At 42.5% G+C, this 19,404-nt stretch overlaps 1 protein-coding gene across 1 annotated transcript in view; it reads left to right on the top strand.

Annotated features, from left to right (window-relative positions):
• Positions 1–19,007, top strand: part of LOC119794819 (glycogen phosphorylase, muscle form-like) — a 46,459-nt gene extending 27,452 nt beyond the window's left edge. The window contains exons 11-20 of the mRNA XM_038302525.1: positions 5,000–5,163; positions 7,232–7,346; positions 9,604–9,705; positions 9,795–9,942; positions 10,025–10,083; positions 10,949–11,090; positions 11,612–11,819; positions 13,170–13,304; positions 13,385–13,451; positions 18,022–19,007. Coding sequence (XP_038158453.1) covers positions 5,000–5,163; positions 7,232–7,346; positions 9,604–9,705; positions 9,795–9,942; positions 10,025–10,083; positions 10,949–11,090; positions 11,612–11,819; positions 13,170–13,304; positions 13,385–13,451; positions 18,022–18,171 — 1,290 coding nt within the window. The 3' untranslated portion in view covers positions 18,172–19,007. The remainder of the gene's footprint in view (positions 1–4,999; positions 5,164–7,231; positions 7,347–9,603; positions 9,706–9,794; positions 9,943–10,024; positions 10,084–10,948; positions 11,091–11,611; positions 11,820–13,169; positions 13,305–13,384; positions 13,452–18,021) is intronic.
• Positions 19,008–19,404: the final 397 nt, after the last annotated feature.

Here is a 19,404-nt window from a genome sequence, read left to right as displayed (position 1 = left end):
CTGATTATATCGTGCATCCCTAGTCCAATATACTGTTAAATACATTAACGGCATTTGGCATAATGTATTGAATGGAAGCAGTTCATACAAAAAGAGCGATATCGTCAGCATAGCGTGTTATTTGTTATTTCCATGGAAATGTTTGCAACTTGCAACTTGCAACTTGTTCCTATAAGTGGGTCAGTTTTTCTTAAAATAAGTTTTGCAGCGTAAACTAAATACAGGTGCTGGTCATAAAATTAGAATATCATGAAAAAGTAGATTGATTTCAGTAATTCCATTTAAAAAGTGAAACTTGTATATTATATTCATACATTACATACAAACTCATATATTTCAGATGTTTATTTTGTTTAATTTTGATGATTACAAATGACAACAAATGAAAATCTCAAATTCATCATATCAGAAAATTAGAATATTACTGAAGACCAATAAAAACAAAGGATTTATAGAAATGTTGGCCAACTGAAAAGTATGAACATGAAAAGTATGAGCATGTACAGCACTCAGTATTTAGTTGGGCCTCCTTTGGCCTGTATTACTGCAGCAATGCGGCGTGGCATGGAGTCGATCAGTCTGTGGCACTGCTCAGGTGTTATGATAGCCCAGGTTGCTCTAATAGTGGCTTTTAGCTCTTCTGAATTGTTGGGTCTGGTGTATTGCATCTTCTTCTTCACAATACCCCATAGATTTTCTATGGGGTTAAGGTCAGGAGAGTTTGCTGGCCAATTAAGAACAGGGATACCATGGTCCTTCAACCAGGTACTGGTAGCTTTGGCACTGTGTGCAGGTGCCAAGTCCTGTTGGAAAATGAAATCTGCATCTCCAAAAAGTTGGTCAGCTGCAGGAAGCATGAAGTGCTCTAAAACTTCCTGGTATGTGGCTGCGTTGACCCTGGACCTCAGAAAACACAATGGACCAACACCAGCAGATGACATGGCACCCCAAACCATCACTGACTGTGGAAACTTTACACTGGACTTCAAGCAACGTGGATGAAGTGCCTCTCTTCTTTTCCTCCAGACTCTGGGACCTTGATTTCCAAAGGAAATGCAAAATTTACTTTCATCAGAGAACATGACTTTGGACCACTCACCAGCAGTCCAGTCCTGTTTCTCTTTAGCCCAGGCAAGACGCTTCTGACGCTGTCTGTGGTTCAAGAGTGGCTTGACACAAGGAATGCGACAGCAGAAACCCATGTCTTTCATACGTCTGTGTGTGGTGGTTCTTGAAGCACTCACTCCAGCTGCAGTCCACTCCTTGTGAATCTCCCCCACATTTTTGAAGGGGTTTTGTTTCACAATCCTCTCCAGGGTGCGGTTATCTCTCTTGCTTGTACACTTTTTTCGACCACATCTTTTCCTTCCCTTCGCCTCTCTATTAATGTGCTTGGACACTGAGCTCTGTGAACAGCCAGCCTCTTTAGCGATGACCTTTTGTGTCTTGCCCTCCTTGTGCAAGGTGTCGATGGTCGTCTTTTGGACAACTGTCAAGTCAGCAGTCTTCCCCATGATTGTGTAGCCTATAGAACTAGACTGAAAGACCATTTAAAGGCTTTTGCAGGTGGTTTGAGTTAATTAGCTGATTAGAGTGTGGCACCAGGGGCCATCAATTTTGAACCTTTTCACAATATTCTAATTTTCTGATATGATGAATTTGAGATTTTCATTTGTTGTCATTTGTAATCATCAAAATTAAACAAAATAAACATCTGAAATATATGAGTTTGTATGTAATGTATGAATATAATATACAAGTTTCACTTTTTAAATGGAATTACTGAAATCAATCTACTTTTTCATGATATTCTAATTTTATGACCAGCACCTGTATGCTTGATATACCTCCAACCAGTGGCATCTAGAATGTGGCATAAAAAGAACCCACCAAAAAATTTTTAATTGTTTTTTTTTTTAACTACTTTAGTTTTAAATTGTTGTATTGACCAAAAACCAAAATCCCTGCTCTTTAAAAAGCATCCGACAGGTGGAGTTTTGATAGGCGACGCTTCTTGGTACGTCCAACTTTAGTTCAAAGAATTAAAACTGCAGGACCGAAATAATAGAAGAAATCTACATTCTGGAAAAAACTGACGCTATGAGGCTTCAGCAAACTCAGATGGAAGAAAAGTGGATGGAATAGAAAACATTAAAAACAAAAGACAGCGACAAAAAATAGATGATCTAGATGGGACAAATGTGAGGTAGAGAAATAGCTCCAAAGCAAAGGTTTTATGTTATGTTGAATGTGAAGTGTTCATGTATATTTTGTATGTAAACAAATATGAAAAATACTAATAAACATTTAAATGTAAAAAAAAACAAAAACAAAAACTGCAGCTTTCTTCTGCAGGTGCTTAAAATATTAGAGAAAGAAACGTCCAGGTTTGAGCTCATAGCTGCAGAGTTAGGATTGTTTCTGTGTCAAAGCGCCGATCAGGCTACACCACATCTAGAGCAGAGAGAGAATGACAGCTGTCTTTGTTTATTATTACATAAACATGATGAAACAGCCTGCATGCTCATCTGTTGACACCTTAAAGACAGACCTGTTGGGTCCCGACCAATGAGGCATTTTGTTTACGGTATAATGAACCGCGCTAACATGGTACTAGTTTATCAGTAGGACTCGGCGCGTTAAGTACATAGTTAAGTAGTTAAGTTCTGGCTAAGTTCTCGGATAACAAAGATCGATTGTGCGGACCGCGTCATCTCCTTAAGGCTAATTTATACTTCGAAACCAGGTCGTCTGCGCAGGTGTCGCAGTGAACTCAAAGACGTCCCCGCCCCCTCCGCAGACAATGTGCCGCAGACAGGAGGCCGGCTTGATTTGTTTTTATGACCGAAATTGCAGAAAACAACTCGTGAAGTTGGACGAGCTAGAACAGGGTCTGCAACCTTTCATATCCAAGGAGCCATTTCGCTAACCTGACTCCGCCAGATGGATTTGCTCCGCATATCCATCTGGAAACCTTCCGTAGAAGTAATTTTGGGAAGGGGCGAAAATACTGGTTAGCTGATTGGCCTATGTTGGTGATAGACGGGCCAAATAAACCAATCAGATCAACGAAGCATATGACGTATGTTAGGTTTAAACACCAAACATTTTATGCAGTAACCTGTACAAAGAAAGACACAGAGAATTTTAGTATGATTTACTTGCAAGGAGAGTGATCAGAGACTGTTCAGTTACAATTCTCTAAACCACTCTGAAACAGCTCTGCTCTCACAAGCCTTTATTAAAGGAAACGCCCTGGCTACAATGTTGGTTCCGACTGCTAAAGGGAGGGGGTGAAACCCAGTCGGTACCAGAAGTTCTGCATCACATCATACAATATCATGAGATAAGGAGTGCTTCACTCCTCATCCAGTGCCAGTACGTGCAATCCTCCATTCTCCTGACCTTGCTTCCTGCACACACTAATAACAAGCATTAGAAAGACAGCAAGTGAAACATTTCAACACTTTGTGTAATACAAGTATACAGGAATATGCAAATGTGTAAATATGAATGTATAAGTATAATATGATTAAAGTAGAATAACTTGTACAATTAATCCAACAACGTACTAACAGAGCGACGACGAAAACACAACCACAAGCCAGGCTAACTCTTGCCGAAACCAGTCGGGAGAAGAGCAAAAACATCTTTTCCTCTGAGAAAAGCCTCCAGAGCAGTGTTTTGCTCTTCTTTCAGTGAAGAAATACTCTGTAATTCCGATAAAACTTGCTCGATAGCCACGCTAACGCTAGTTTCATCGGCTGAAGCCGCCATGTTCTTTAGACTGAACTGTCGCGCTTCTCTTTGCGTCACACCTCAACCCGCCTCAAAGCCAACGCTGATTGGATGTTTGTTTGGTGAACGGCTCCAAATTTTCTTTAACGGAGAGTCTCCAGACTGATTAGCGAGTGAAACCTTGAAAGCTCGCGAGATCAGGATGGTCTCACGAGGCTACCATTTAGCCCCGAATGCGACCAAGTAAAAGTTGTTTAGGGCCTCAAAATATAACCTGACTTTATCAAAAAAAAGCCTATTTTTTTATATCTCGTATGGGAAATTAGTTGCCAACAAATTATGTATTTTTAGCTTTTAAAATAAGATTGATCACATAAATTCCAAGCTAATTAAAAGAAAATTGCTTCTAAAAACATACTTCTGGTTCTGTTAATGTCATTCTTTTCCATCTTGTGTTTAAAAAAACATTTAAGACTAGTACATTATTTAGCTCTTTATATATAGCCGCTGTAGGGGGTCCAAAGAGTCGTATGTGGCTCCGGAGCCGCAGGTCGCAGACCCCTGAGCTAGAAGATCAAAATGCGCGAGAACTTTGGGACCCTTCTTCCACCTGGATCCCCGCTCTTTTTCGCGGTCATGTCCTCCGTTGTCAGATAAACTTGCCCCCACTTCCTCACCATCTTGGCCGTATCCAGACCCACAGCGCGTAGCACAGACCACGCTCAAAATTGACCAAAAATCAAAAATATCTGCGTCAAGCTCACTGCGACACACTGCTGCAGGAGTATAACCAGCCCTTTATAGTCGGCCTCCGTAATCATGAGACCTTCATAAAAATGCTAACTTCCCTACGGTGCAGAGATGATTCTGCTTAGCAGTGTGATGAACCTCAACGTCTGTCGTTGTTTCTGCGTCTGTAAGCCCTGATTAGACTATCGTTGGTCGTATCCACTTCCCAAAAGCTGACTCTCTCAAGTAAATTCACCAATGGCTGCCTTATTCACCTGAATATTACGGGCGCCGCCATGTTGGTTTGCTTGTTTACCTCTAGAGAGCAGTAATACCGTACATCGCCGCTAGGAGGCGAGGAACCGTGCTAGCGTGGTGTGTTAATGGTCGTAAGGAACCGAATTTGCCACGGATCGGTTTTCAGAGGGTAGTGGAAATGGGGCTAAAGTGTTGCTTTACAACAGGAAACTTTTATCTATCGATTGACTGGAGCTAAAATCTCTGTACATGTTCTTCTCTTCTGCCCCTGCAGCGCATCTCTAAGCTCTACCCCGGAGATCACGACCGTCTGCGCAGAATGTCCCTCATCGAGGAAGGGAACACCAAAAAAATCAACATGGCTCATCTGTGCATCGTGGGGTCTCATGCAGTCAACGGAGTGGCCCGCATCCATTCAGAAATCATCAAAAGCACGGTGTAAATAAATAAAACCCTCCTTCCTCTGCAGCTGTCTAACCTTTGGGTTTGATAAGGTGTCATGGCTAACTTTGGTGGCTGTATTCTCATTTTTCACATCATGGCATATATTTTAAACACATGTAGTTAAAAAATGCATCAAATAAAAGCTGCATAGTTGCTTTATGTGTTTGCAAAAAAGACCATAAACCATTTGATCCTGATAAAATCAGGTCAAAGACACCAAGCATCATGATAGCGGTTCAATCGTTTCCTTTCTAAGCCTAAATAGAATTCCAGCACTGGGTGCAATGAGCAGACATGAATAGATGTGGCGCCATCTACTGGCAGTAACATAAAAAAAACAACCCGGAGACCAGATGCTGGCTGCTTAATAGTCAAAATTTCTTATTTTATTTTAGAAAGTTATTCAATCTGCAGGGTTTTGATCGTTTGTCTGATCCAGGGCGACCCGCTTTAGTCTTAGTGCTTGGAGTTCATCCTGGTTGGTCAAAGATCTACTCCTTCTATCACGCAGGGAAATTTTGTTCCTGAATTGTTTGTAGAAGTTGTTTGATCCCACTTATATTCACTTTGACCTTGGCTTTTTTTTTTCTCCCACAATGCTTTTCTTTTGGAATGAAGCAGGATGCTAATGCTACGTTCAGACCGCAAGCAGCAGAGGCAGCAGAAGCAGCTAGTTTATATGTCAAAGGTTGACGCGAATCAAGAGTCATGAGCTTCAGAAGCAGCAGCTGCTGGAGTTGAAAAAAATTGAACTTTAGCTGTTGGACGCGTCATATCAACCAATGAGAGAAGCTGATCTGGGAGCTGGCAGGGAGTCAGACACAGCACTGCTGATGCAGAGCGCTATGATCACTCCTCTGAAACAGTTTATTAACGCCTAAATTAACTTAATACGTAGAAACCTCGAGGGCCATTAGACATTCTGAGGCCTCTTTCCAGAATTGTAGAATTGCATAAATACAGTAGTTTAAAAACGTCGTTAAATAGTTAAAAAATAGTTTGTTAAAATAGATAGTTTAAAAAGAAAAAGCCATCAACATCCAGTGATTTTAATTGAAATCATGTTGGAGTGTCAGTTTATTAGAGTTTGCTAAACAAACTCAGAGTGATTCTTTCATCCGTGTTTATTCCTGATCTTAAAAAATAAACATTTAAAAGTAACAGACCTGAACAGTTTAGGCCTTTTTATGCTACTTTAAACAAGTAAACCAGCGAGACCAGGTTTTAACTCTGAAATGATTTATTCATTTCTTCTTTTTCTACAAAAATCAGACCGTTTTCCTTGTTTCATTCAAATATCGCTTAGCAACTTGGCCGTAAGTAGCATTGGATGCAGCGCTGCTTCTGCTGAGCTGACCACTATGACTCATTATTCACCACTAGGTGGCGTTTACTAGGTTTAGCTTCACTGTTTCTCTGTGGTTAAAAAAACTTGCTCAGGAAGACAGAGTTCAGTGCTTCTTTTGTCTCCATTTACACAGGGGGAAAAAAGTCGCTTGATTTGGCTCTATGCGCTTTTTGGAAATTTATATGTTCTGGCAAAAATTTATCCAAACTTTATGGCCTCCAAATACTTTAGCTGACAGTTTTCACAGCAAAAACTGAACAATAAAGAAAAAAATAATAATAAAATAAGTATATTTAGCTTTAATATGAGCAGGTAAACAAGGTGATCTGCTGATGAAAATATAATTTTTTTCCTAATAAGATAATCTCTTTCTTTTCTGTTTTCTGCATGAAGTATTTCATTCTGTGGCTTATTTGTCTTATTTGATCTAAATCAGGGAACATTTATTCATTTCAAGAAAAGATTAATTAAATTTTTGCCGTTTAAATCGTTAAAGTTCAGGACTTTTCTAGACTCTTTGAGTGGAACATGATGATGGCAGTCTTAACTTTGAGGCAGTTATTTTTAGCTTACAGGGAAACTGATTTCAAACACATTTCCCTCTTTTAAAGCAATAATCAAATCTGATTGAGCAGGTGATCTCGCCATGCTGGACTTTAGGTTGTGACCTGATGCATGAAACATACTCACGCAAATATTGTCGAACTCCTTCAGGTTCAAGGACTTCTACGAAATGGATCCTGAGAAGTTTCAGAACAAGACCAATGGGATCACGCCCAGGCGATGGCTGGTCATGTGCAACCCTGGCCTGGCTGAGGTCATAGCTGAGGTGTGTGTGCTGATGATCACTGGAGGACAAAGTCATGAAATATCACAGCTAAAGACACGTCTCACTTTTATCATCAGTAATTAGAATAATTTAAAAAAAAATCATGTATATTATAGTAGTTGGCAGATATTTCCTGCCTTTGGGTAAAATAACTGTTAATTAAAATGTAGGCGCCAGTTTCTACATTTGTGAATGTAAGATTAATTTTAAGATTTTTTTTCTTGACGATTAATACAAAAATGTGACATCAGATTTTTGAATTTTACAAATAAAATATTTAGAAGTCTGAATCTCCACCCCCTGTAGAAGCTGTTACACTCCTTACCAGTTGGTGGCAGTAATGCACATCAAGGTTGTTCACCAACAATGTTAAAAAAGAACTGGAAGAAGATGAAAACAGATCCATTGATGGTTAAGTCTTTGCTGAAATGTTTTTGACACTTAGGCAGTATTATGTTCAAGCAATGGTTCTGTTTTGTCGTCTTCTCCTTTAATGGCTGCTGGTGAACAACCTTCAGGCTCTTTACTGCCACCATCTGGTTAGGAGTATAGTAGCGTCATCAGGCGTTGGAGATATTAACTTGTAAAGGGGAATCGTATTTGTTAATTTGACTCATATTTGAAAAGTTCTATTTCATACCCGTGTATTTGTGATGTTCACTCGTAAATTCAGAATTTATTCTTGTAATTTTCTTTTAATTCGCGCTTCTAAATTTAACATTCCTATTCGGAAATATAGTTTTGGTACTACGCCTCTCTACTTAATTTGCGATATGCACACCTAGATTTACCATTCGTTCTTGTAAATTTGTGATTCATACTTCTAAATATCCCAGTCGTGCCTGTAAATTTGCGATTTGTACTCGTACATTTACCATTCGTAGTTGTAAATTTGCGATCTGTACTCCTAGATATTCCAATCATACCTGTAAATTTGCTATCTTTTGTAGATCTACCATTCGTAGTTGTAAATTTGCGATTCCTACTCCTAGATATCCCAATTGTACCTGTAAATCTGCGATTTGTACTTGTAGATTTACCATACGTAGTTGTAGATTTGCGATTTGTATTCCTAGATTTTACAATCGTATTTGGAAATTTGTGATTTGTACTCCTAGGTATTCAAATTGTATCTAGCAATTTGCGATTCCTACTCCTAGATATTCCTATCGTGCCTGTAAGTTTGCAATTTGTACTCGTAGATTTACCATATGTAGTTGTAAATTTGCGATTGTACTCCTAGATATTCCAATCGTAGTTGCAAATTTGCAATTTGAACTCTTAGATATCCTGATCGTAGTTGGAAATTTGCGATTCGTACTCCTGGATATTCCAATCGTAGTTGGAAATTTGCGATTCGTACTCCTAGATATTCCGATCATAGTTTGAAATTTGCGAGTTGTACTCCTAGATATTCCTATTGTGCCTGTAAGTTTGCAATTTGTACTCGTAGATTTACTATACGTAGTTGGAAATTTGTGAGTGTACTCCAAGATATTCCAATTGTAGTTGGAAATTTGCGATTCGTACTCCTGGATATTCCAATCGTAGTTGGAAATTTGCGATTCGTACTCCTAGATATTCCAATCATAGTTTGAAATTTGCGAGTTGTACTCCTAGATATTCCTTTTGTGCCTGTAAGTTTGCAATTTGTACTCGTAGATTTACTATACGTAGTTGTAAATTTGTGAGTGTACTCCAAGATATTCCAATTGTAGTTGGAAATTTGCGATTTGTACTCCTAGATATTCCGATCGAAGCTGTAAATTTGCAATTCGCAATCCTAGACATTCCAGTCGTAGTTGGGAATTTGCTTTTTGTACTCCTAGATATTCCGGTCGTAGTTGGAATTTTGCGATTTGTACTCCTAGATATTCCGATCGAAGCTGTAAATTTGCGATTCGCACTCCTAGATATTCCAGTCATAGTTGGAAATTTGCGATTTGTACTCCTAGATATTCCGATCGAAGCTGTAAATTTGCGATTCGCACTCCTAGATATTCCAATCGTAGTTGGGAATTGCGATTTTGTTCTTGCATTGCTCCTAAGTTGTAACCTAGTAAAGCATACTCATAACTTTTAAACTTCTACTCCTACAGATGAAACATCTGGTGTCACATGTATTTATAAGTTAGCAAATGTTAAATTTATTGACATTATTGACTTTCTTTACAATTTCATAAACCTACACATCCATTTTTATTGAAGGTTGCCTTTTTTGCCCTGTAACTCAGCCTCTGCCCTGTTTACCTTGCAGAGGATTGGAGAGGACTACATCCGCGACCTAGACCAGCTGAAGAAGCTTCTAGACTTTGTGGACGACAATGCCTTCATCAGAGACGTTGCAAAGATCAAACAAGTAATAGTTTATAACGTGGATGTCAGGGTTTATCGGTACAATTCACATTTTTTGGGTTTGAAACAGCGTCTGTTTGCTTGAACTTTCAGGAGAACAAGCTGAAGTTGGCCGCCCACCTGGAGGAGCACTATAAGGTGAAGATCAACGCCAACTCCATGTTTGACGTGCAGGTGAAGAGGATCCACGAGTACAAGAGGCAGCTGCTCAACTGCCTGCACATCATCACGCTTTACAACCGTGAGCGTCGTCAGAAACGGATATAGATTATATCTAGACTCAGAGAAAATAATCTCTAATGGTTGTTTTTTTTCTCAATCAGGGATCAAAAACGAGCCCAACAAGTCATGGACCCCCAGGACCATCATGATTGGAGGAAAGGTGAGCAACCTTCACCCCCTTTGTTAGATATACCTGCATGTTGTCCTACTTTAAACACTTGCCTGACCAAAGCATTGACCAATAAAAACAGGCTTCCCGCGGGTCCTTAAAAAATCTTAAAAGGCATTGAATTCTTCAAAATAAAATTAAGACCTTAATTGGTATTAAAATGTCTTAAATCAGTCTTTCGTAGGTCTTAATCACCACATTCAAAGCTAGTCTGGAGCTACATTTCACCTCCTATTACTAATAGTCTTTAGATAATAATAAATTACGACTTTTTTCATTTAGTGGCGGGAATAATAATGAACACAGTCAGATAAATACAAATTAGATTAACATTTTGCCAAATAAAACCAAAATATCGCGATCAGAGCCAGCAGTACTTCACACATGGCTATGCAGAGAGAAGGTTGCTGCAGATGGGCTAACGTTAGCCCTGGCTGCTGCAGACGGCCTAATGTTAGCCCTGGCTGCTGCAGACGGCCTAATGTTAGCCCTGGCTGCTGCAGACGGCCTATCGTTAGCCCTGGCTGCTGCAGACGGTCTAACGTTATCCCTGGCTGCTGCAGACGGTCTAACGTTATCCCTGGCTGCTGCAGACGGGCTAACGTTATCCCTGGCCGCTGCAGACTGGCTAAGGTTAGCCCTAGCTGCTGCAGACGGGCTAACGTTAGCCCTGGCTGCTGCAGACACGAGGAGCTTGTTAAATTGTTGTTGTCCTTAATCTGACACAGTACATACAATGTTGTTAAAACCCCACAGCTGAATAAAATCCTCCATGTTCTGTGTGGCTGTGTGGAAATTAAACTTGCTGTTTTACCTTACTGACCTTCTGTGATGACCTTATTTTTTCCGTTTCTAGGCGGCTCCAGGTTACCACACTGCAAAAATGATCATCAAGCTGATCACATCCATCGGGGACATAGTCAATAACGACCCTGTGGTGGGAGACCGCCTTAAGGTCATCTTTCTGGAGAACTACAAGGTCACTCTGGCTGAGAAGGGTAAAAACAGCAGCAGCACAAAGACTCATGCTAATTTCACACCGCAAGCAGCAGAGGCACCTAGTTTACATGCAGAGTGCTTGATGTACATCTTGGCGCTTGGTACAGCTGCTGGAGTTGGAAAAATTGAACGTCAGCTGCTGGACGCGCCGCATCAACCAATCAGAGAAGCTGATCTGGGAGCTGGCAGGGAGTCAGACGCAGCACTGCTGATGCAGAGCGCTTTGATCACTCTTCTGAAACAGTTTATTAACGCATAAATTAACTTAAAATGCTGAAACCAGGCTAAGAAAGGATATGGTAGCTCCGCCCAACGTGCATCAGACCCACTTTCTCCACCGCGCATCTAGAGCAGCAAAGATGCTTCAGTGTCAGAACTAATCTTGTAAAAGCATCAAAAATGAAGCAGCACTCGCATTTTGCTCTGCTTCTGCTGTTTGCTGTCTGAACGTAACATATTGCTGTTCATGTCAGGCTTGTGTTGAAGCATCCTTAACTCCAGTCTGTTCCTAATGTTTCAGTCATCCCAGCCGCTGACCTTTCGGAGCAGATCTCCACAGCTGGAACCGAGGCCTCTGGCACTGGGAACATGAAATTCATGCTGAACGGCGCCCTCACCATCGGTACCATGGACGGAGCCAACGTGGAGATGGCGGAGGAGGCGGGAGAGGAAAATCTCTTTATCTTCGGCATGAGAGTGGAAGATGTGGAGGCGCTGGACAGGAAGGGGTGAGTTTAAACAGGAGGGGTGTTCTTAAATAATCCAGAACTCCGACTTCTGACGATCAAAGAATTCAACTTGGTTTGTTTATATGGCCCCAGTTAAAGCACGTCATCTCTAGGAGCTTTACAGAGACGATCCAATCAAATCATCCGTTTAAAGGTTCAGTTTTCCATCTAAGGAAAACCAGTTGATTGCATCCAGTCATTGAATTTGCAGGATTAGCTCCTCTTGAATGAGAATGTGGAAACAATAGATATTGCAGTTTTTCGTTGACTCTACAGTAATCCATTCCACCCAGGGATTGCCACCAGAACCAGGCTCAATTAGGCCTTCTGCTGAGGCTGACTGGGGTTCAAGGAGAGAGAAACACTGACCCATGAATACTTTCCAAGTTAGAAAGCTAACGGTAAACTAGCTCCACAGGTGGCTCTGACTGGGACAGAAACAATTAATCAGACGACCTCCGAGCCAGTTTACACTTCAAATGGATAAAAGAGACAAGAGAGATGTAGTTAGTTTCAGTAGAAGCTGAGCGCATAGCTACGTCTAGGAGAGAAACAGGATTAAACACTGAAAAACAGGCCCAACAGGAACAGACCAGATGAAGCTACTATGATAAGAAAAGCAGAGAGAGCAGAACAGATTAAACAGATTCTGCAGAGTGGGAGAACAGAGATAGAATGAAGCAGAATGATGAAAAAGGGGTCCCTATGTCCTCCAGCAGTCTAAGCCTATAGCAGCAGAACTATAGAGATAGATCAGGATAACCTGAGCCACTCTAACTAGAAGCTTTATGAAAAAGGAAAGTTTTAAGCCTAGCCTTAAAAGTAGACAGGGTGTCTGCCTCACGGACCGAAAAATTGAGTGTTTGGAATAAGAGGATATTAGCCAGAGGTGCTAATAGCTAGCAGACCCGAGGGAACTCTTTTTAAAAGACTGTTTGGTCATATTTTAGGAACCAAATATAATGAGCGCATCAGAAAAAACATCATTGTCAACTTTAAAAGCTTTACTGGAATACAGTTTGTAAATAACATTTAAAACACATTAGCATCCAGTTAGCATAAGCTTTTTATCTTTTTATTTACACTGAAAATAAATCAGACCTAATGTAACCTAAGTTGTTTAGTTGGAAACATTCCAAAAGCCTCAAACTCAACCCTATTTCCGACACTTTGGATTAAAAAAGCTTCGTGGATGGGAAGCGAAACGTCTTTAAACTTGGAAACAAAAGTCCAAAGTTTTTTGGAATGATTATGTCCTGGTCCCTCTGTTAACCTTCATTGTGAGGAAGATTAAGGTATCTTGGACCTGTCCACATGACGGTAAGCTTTTTGTTTGTTTCTCCCCCTCAGCTATGATGCCGCCTCTTATTACAACCGCATTCCGGAGCTGAAGCAGGCGATGGATCAAATATCAGGAGGCTTCTTCAGCCCCGACCAGCCTGGTCTTTTCAAGGATCTGGTCAACATGCTGATGCACCACGACAGGTAACACAGGTCCCTGTCATGAATCCAAGCTGTCTGCTTAATGTTAGCACTGCTAACACTGCTGAACGCCTGTGCTGCAGGTTTAAAGTGTTTGCAGACTATGAAGACTACATCAAGTGTCAGGAGAAGGTCGACGCTCTCTACAAGGTCAGTGGGTCAGCAATGATACAAGCGGCCATCCATGATCCATAGTCATGACTTAGAAAAATGTACATAGACACAAAAGGGTGGAAATGTTTTGTTTGCAAAGGGCGCTGTCGGGTTAAATCCAGCAACTCCTGAGGTGTTTGTTTCTGAATGTTCCCCTGAATGAATCGTCCTTCCAGCAGGACAACCAGAGAAGCTTTGGTCTAGTCAAAGTCTAGACCACAAATCTGAAATCTCAAAGCTCATTTAAACCGTTTCTACAAACATCAAAATAGGAAAAAGCAGTTACATAAGTGTTAGCTGAACCACCAACTCTGCCTGCTAGCTTCATCCAACATTGGTTCTTGTTTATTTTACCACGGTTATAAAGAGTTGTAGGTTTGCCTCAATATATTCCACTGAATAACTGTTACAAGAAGTTTATAGCTTTATTTATTACATTTGTAAAAGTTTTTTTTCCCCAATAATGTTTTATTGAAAACGATAAAAACAAATTTTTACACAGAAAATAAGTTATACTTTTGGTTTAACATTAATTTAAAAAATAAAAACTTAAACAAAATGAAAACAGAAGCCAGAAAAATGAAGAAACGGAAACAACAAATTATATATATCTGTTTAAGTGAAACATGGTGGCTTTAACAGGGAGCCGATTCTTAAAGAGGAGCAAGTTTCTATTCTTTTTTTCCAATTTGAGAAGGTCGAGGCAGAGAGGTTAGGTATCAGGGCCAGGCTAGAGATTTATTTTTTTAATACGAGAATAAAGGCATAACATTATGAGAACAATGTAACATTATAAAGTCGTAGTATTATGAGAATAAAGTCGTAACATTAAGAGAATGAAGTTGTAATATTATGAGAATAAAGTTGTAATGTTATGAGAATAAAGTCGCAACATTACGAGACTCAAGTCACAACATTACGAGACTCAAGTCGCAACATTACGAGACTCAAGTCGCAACTTAACGAGACTCAAGTCGCAACTTAACGAGACTCAAGTCGCAACTTAACGAGACTCAAGTCGCAAGTTAACGAGACTCAAGTCGCAAGTTAACGAGACTCAAGTCGCAAGTTAACGAGACTCAAGTCGCAAGTTAACGAGACTCAAGTCGCAATTTTATGAGACTCAAGTCTCAACTTAACGAGACTCAAGTCGCAACTTAACGAGACTCAAGTCGCAACTTAACGAGACTCAAGTCGCAACTTAACGAGACTCAAGTCGCAACTTAACGAGACTCAAGTCGCAACTTAACGAGACTCAAGTCGCAACTTAACGAGACTCAAGTCGCAACTTAACGAGACTCAAGTCGCAACTTAACGAGACTCAAGTCGCAACTTAACGAGACTCAAGTCGCAACTTTACGAGACTCAAGTCGCAACTTTATTCTCATAATTAAATGACTTCATTCTCGTAATATAATGACTTCATTCTCGTAATATAATGACTTCATTCTCGTAATATAATGACTTCATTCTCATATTTAAAAAAAACTCTAGTTTGGCCCTAATACTCCATCGTAGTTGGTAAATAAGAGCTACACAAAATCATTTCGGCATACAAACAAAAATCTGATCCATTTATCCCAAATATACTATATTCCTGATGTCCAGACATCCATCTTATTCAGGCCTGCAGAGGAAGTTTCCTACCCTGGATGTTTTTGGTTCCATTTCATCCCTACTGAAGCCAGAGGCGGTGCTTCAAGCACTGAATGATCATTCTTGCGCAGGTCGAGTATTAATGACAACAAAGTCACCTGTGAACTCCCGGGGACCCACGTGACTCTATTAAGTAACATGGCACCCGGCGTTCAATCCCTTTTCTTCTCGCGCGCAGGTGTGGTCATGTGAAGCTGGTTGCTTCTGTGTGTACCACTGCTTGTTGCCGGTAGCCCCGTGTCCGGGTTTGGTCGGAGCTGCGGGTAAGTCTCGCCCTCCAGGGGCTGCACAAATCACGCAGGCTTTAGCAGTATGATGCTGGATAATCCGTGCTGCTCGACTTGTCTGCCTCCGCTTCAGCCCGACGACGGGCATGATTTGTACCCCTTCTGTCTCAGGGAGGCGCTGTCTGATAGCACTTGCCCTAACTGTTGCGTCATGCCCCGGTCGGTCAGGCTGGATCGGTTGGCTGCCTGGAGCAGCCTACTGACTGCGCGGAAAAGCACCTTGCCTTTCTGTTGCCGCCAGGAAAGGCAAGGTGCAAACGGTCTACAGTGGCTGCACCTTCGGTGCCGGCAAAGCAAGCCAGGCAGACCAACGCGGGGAGAGTGTCCATGAGAGTGGATCATCTCACTACTGAGCTGGCCCAAATGAGGGCCCTGGGCGGGTCAGGATGACTGTGATCCGCGACCTGGTGAAGGCACAGGCACTGGACCAAGAGATCCGCACCTTGCCGGCCAAGGGTGTTATAGTGCCTGTGGACCCCCTGCGGTATCCAAGGGGCTTTTATCCCATGTATTTTCTGGTTCTGAAGAAGACCGGGGACCTTCATCCAGTAGGAGGGACCAGGCGGTTCGAAATACTCTGTTAGCACTCCATCATGTGGGATGCTTGGGCTTGCAGGTGAAAATGGTGAAAAGCAGTTTGACTCCGTCACAGGAGACTGTGTTCCTAGGCATTACCATGAATTCCATTCCAATAACTGCTTGCCCATCACCACAGCGGGTAAACCGTGTATCGAGCATGCTCCTGGAAATCAGGCCCTGCCTCTTGTGCGGTATCTTCACCTTTTGGGAATGCTTACAGCTGCATCCTCCGTAATGCCGTTAGGGCTGCTGTCATTGCGGCCCCTCCAGATGTGGTTGAACAGCTTCAATCTGGACCCCGCACGGAACACTCATTGTCTCAAAAGACTCCGGGTGGGGCCTCAATGTCTTCAGTCTCTGTCACAATGGAGGGTGAGGTCTTTTATGACAACAGGGGTCCCGCTCGGCTGCCTCCCGTGTCGTTGGGAGGTTTTGTTTACGGATGCATCCTCCACAGGCTGGGGTGCAACATGGCGGGATCGAATGGCTTACGAGACATGGTCCCAGCGGCAGAGCAGGGAACCCATAAATGTCCTGGAATTACAGGCTGTACTCCTGTCTCTTCAGAGCTTTCTTTCAGACTTGCAGGAGAAGCATGTGCTGGTGAGGTCAGACAACACCACTGTGGTTTTTCACATCAACCACCAAGGGTGGACCAGGTCAAGGAAACTGTGCGACCTGAGCTCCAGCTCGCCAATGCGTCTCCCCCCCCAGGAGGGATCTTCTCTCCCAGATGGGGGGTCAGATTTTGCACCAGGAACCAGACCGGCTTTAGCTCTGGATTTGGCCCCTGCAAGGCAGGAGCCAACTTTCTCGAGATAAACTGGGTCGGTAGGGCGCACAATGGCCAACCCATGGGCGCCGTACATGCGGGCTGCCTATATTAACAAGTGGGCGGTCTTTGCGACCTGGTGCCGTAATAAGGGACAGGACCCGGTGCAGCGTTCAGTCTTTGACATACTGACCTTCCTGTAGGCATCACTGGATCAGGGACGGTCTCCGGCTACCTTAAAAGTGTATGTGGCTGCTGTTTCCTGTTGGCCTAACGGGCTGATTGGTTGCTCAGTTGGCTGAGACAAGGATGTTGCACAGTTTCTGAGGGGTGCTCGGTGCCCAACCGCCCTGTGGCACCGACATTTGACGTTTCTCTGGTGCTTGAGGCAGTTTGATCTCTCGCATTTAAACCCCTGGCATCAGCAGACCTCAAATGGCTTTTTCTGTAGACGGCATTCCTTTTGGCTATGGTTTCCACAAAGCGTGTGGGTGAATTGCAGGCTCTCTCAATGGCCAAGCCCTGCTGCCGGTGGAATCCCAATGGCTCAGGTGTTGCACTGTGGCCTGATGTACCGTTTTTCCCTAAGGTGCCACTGCAAACTGGGGTTTGGATTTTATCTCCAAGGCTAATGCCTCATAGGACCGGCCGCTGCCGGCAGGAGTGAAGTGCCACCCTACAAGGGGCATGTCGACATCATTTGCTGCCATGACTGGGGTGCCATTGGATGTTATATGCCCTGCGGCCTCCTGGAAATACCCCAAGAACCTTTTTATCGGTTTTACAGGGTGAATGTGGCTGAACCCCAACCTTTTCAAGGAATCCTGGAGCAGCATGCCTCTACATCACATTAGGTGGGTGGTGTAGGGGTTGTCCCCTGAGTGTTGCCGATTCCTCATTACCTTATTGACATAAGTCATCCAGTACTTGAAGCACCGCCTCTGGCGGTCAGCAGGGATGAAATAGAACGAAAGTTACTACCGTGACTACGGTTCTATGAATCCCGGATGACAGCCAGAGTGCTTGGTCCCTTGGGATCTCTGCTTCTTGCGAGAAGATTGAGGGATTGAACGCCGGGTGCCATGTGGCTAAATAGAGTTGCGTGAGTCCCCGGCAGGTCACAGGTGACTTTGTTGTCATCAATACTCGACCTTCGCTTGTGCAAGAATGATCATTCAGTGCTTGAAGTCATCTGGGATCCATAAAAGCGTAGTTACTGTAGTAACTTTCGTTATGTCTCCTAACTTTACGCCCTCCTCCTCTTTTTATCCAGGACCCCAAAGAGTGGACCAAGAAGGTGATCCACAACATCGCCGGCTGTGGGAAGTTCTCCAGTGACCGCACCATCTCCCAGTACGCTAGGGAGATCTGGGGGATGGAGCCCAGTTTGGAGAAGATCGCCGCTCCGGATGATCCTCGCTAAAACGCTGCTGCTTCCTTCCCTTCAGCCGTAGCTCACCGTGCGCTTAGCCCCACCCTGTAGCCTCTTCACTTTGCGCCGCGGCGTCTCTTCCTGAACAGATCGGGTGGTTCCCGCTTCACCTGGGGAAAAAAAAAGAAACGGTTTTTAACTTTGAAATGATTTATTTTAGAAAGATAGAAAGCTTTGCTAACTCCGGTTACTGAATATTCTCAGACTGTAGCTGCGTTGTTTCTGGGAACAGGTAAAGATTTTCTTCTGTTCTTTTTCTTTGCGGTTGAACAAAAAGGGGACGTTGGAACCCATATTCCCACATTCCTTCACAAAAGGCCAGCGGATGAACCTCGTCACTGTTCTTCCAAACCGCCGTGTCTCGTTTTAGACAGAAAGGAGGCGACGGGTACGAGGGGTTAAAAAAGGAAGCCATTTCTCCATCTTTATGTGAAGATTTCATGTTAAAGAGATGCTGACTGTTAAATGTTTTTCTGTGTTAGCTGAATGTAATAATTTCTCTTTAAAGATATATTAATATATAACTATAGAGAAGAGCTTTAATGCAAATTATATATATATATTTAGTTGGCATGTTTGTGGCTCATTCTGTCCTGTCCCTGAAAGTGATCCATGTTGAGGAATAAAACTGCCTTGTTTAGCTGAGTTTTTCTGTGTAAGATGTTCGTCTCTATCTGCTGTTCTTGTGTGTGAAACATGGCGGCGTCCTCCACAGTCGCTCTACTGTAACCTCACTCTGGCGCTTTTCTGCAACTTCCTGTTTTGCTGCAAAAAACGACCAGAAATCGGATCTTTTTAGTTTAATAAAAGATGGAACCTATAGTCCAGCTCTTTGTTGCAGCTCTTCTTTGTTTTAACATATCGGTCACATTTCTACACTATTCTACAGAATTCTTTAAAACTAATTCAGTTCAGTTTATTTCTATAGCGCCAATTCACATCATGTCATCTCAGGTCACTTTCCAGCTCAACCAGATCATCCAGTCAGATTGATTCAAAGTTTTCTATCTAAGGAAAACCAGCTGATTGCATCGACTCATTGACTCTTGAGCAATCCCTCACACTAAGCATGCTTGTAGCGACAGTGGAGAGGAAAAACTCCCTTTGAACAGGAAGAAACCTCCAGCAGAACCAGGCTCAGTGTGAGCGGACATGAAACATTATCTGACATGTTCTGGATTTTAGAACATTTGCAGGGTAGGTTTGAAGGGTTACGGCGGCGAA

This window comes from Cyprinodon tularosa, unplaced genomic scaffold (genome assembly GCF_016077235.1).
Source record: "Cyprinodon tularosa strain WSP-4 unplaced genomic scaffold, ASM1607723v1 ctg493, whole genome shotgun sequence".
In the NCBI taxonomy this organism is placed as follows: domain Eukaryota; kingdom Metazoa; phylum Chordata; class Actinopteri; order Cyprinodontiformes; family Cyprinodontidae; genus Cyprinodon; species Cyprinodon tularosa.
This window is presented reverse-complemented; position numbering and strand designations above follow the sequence as displayed.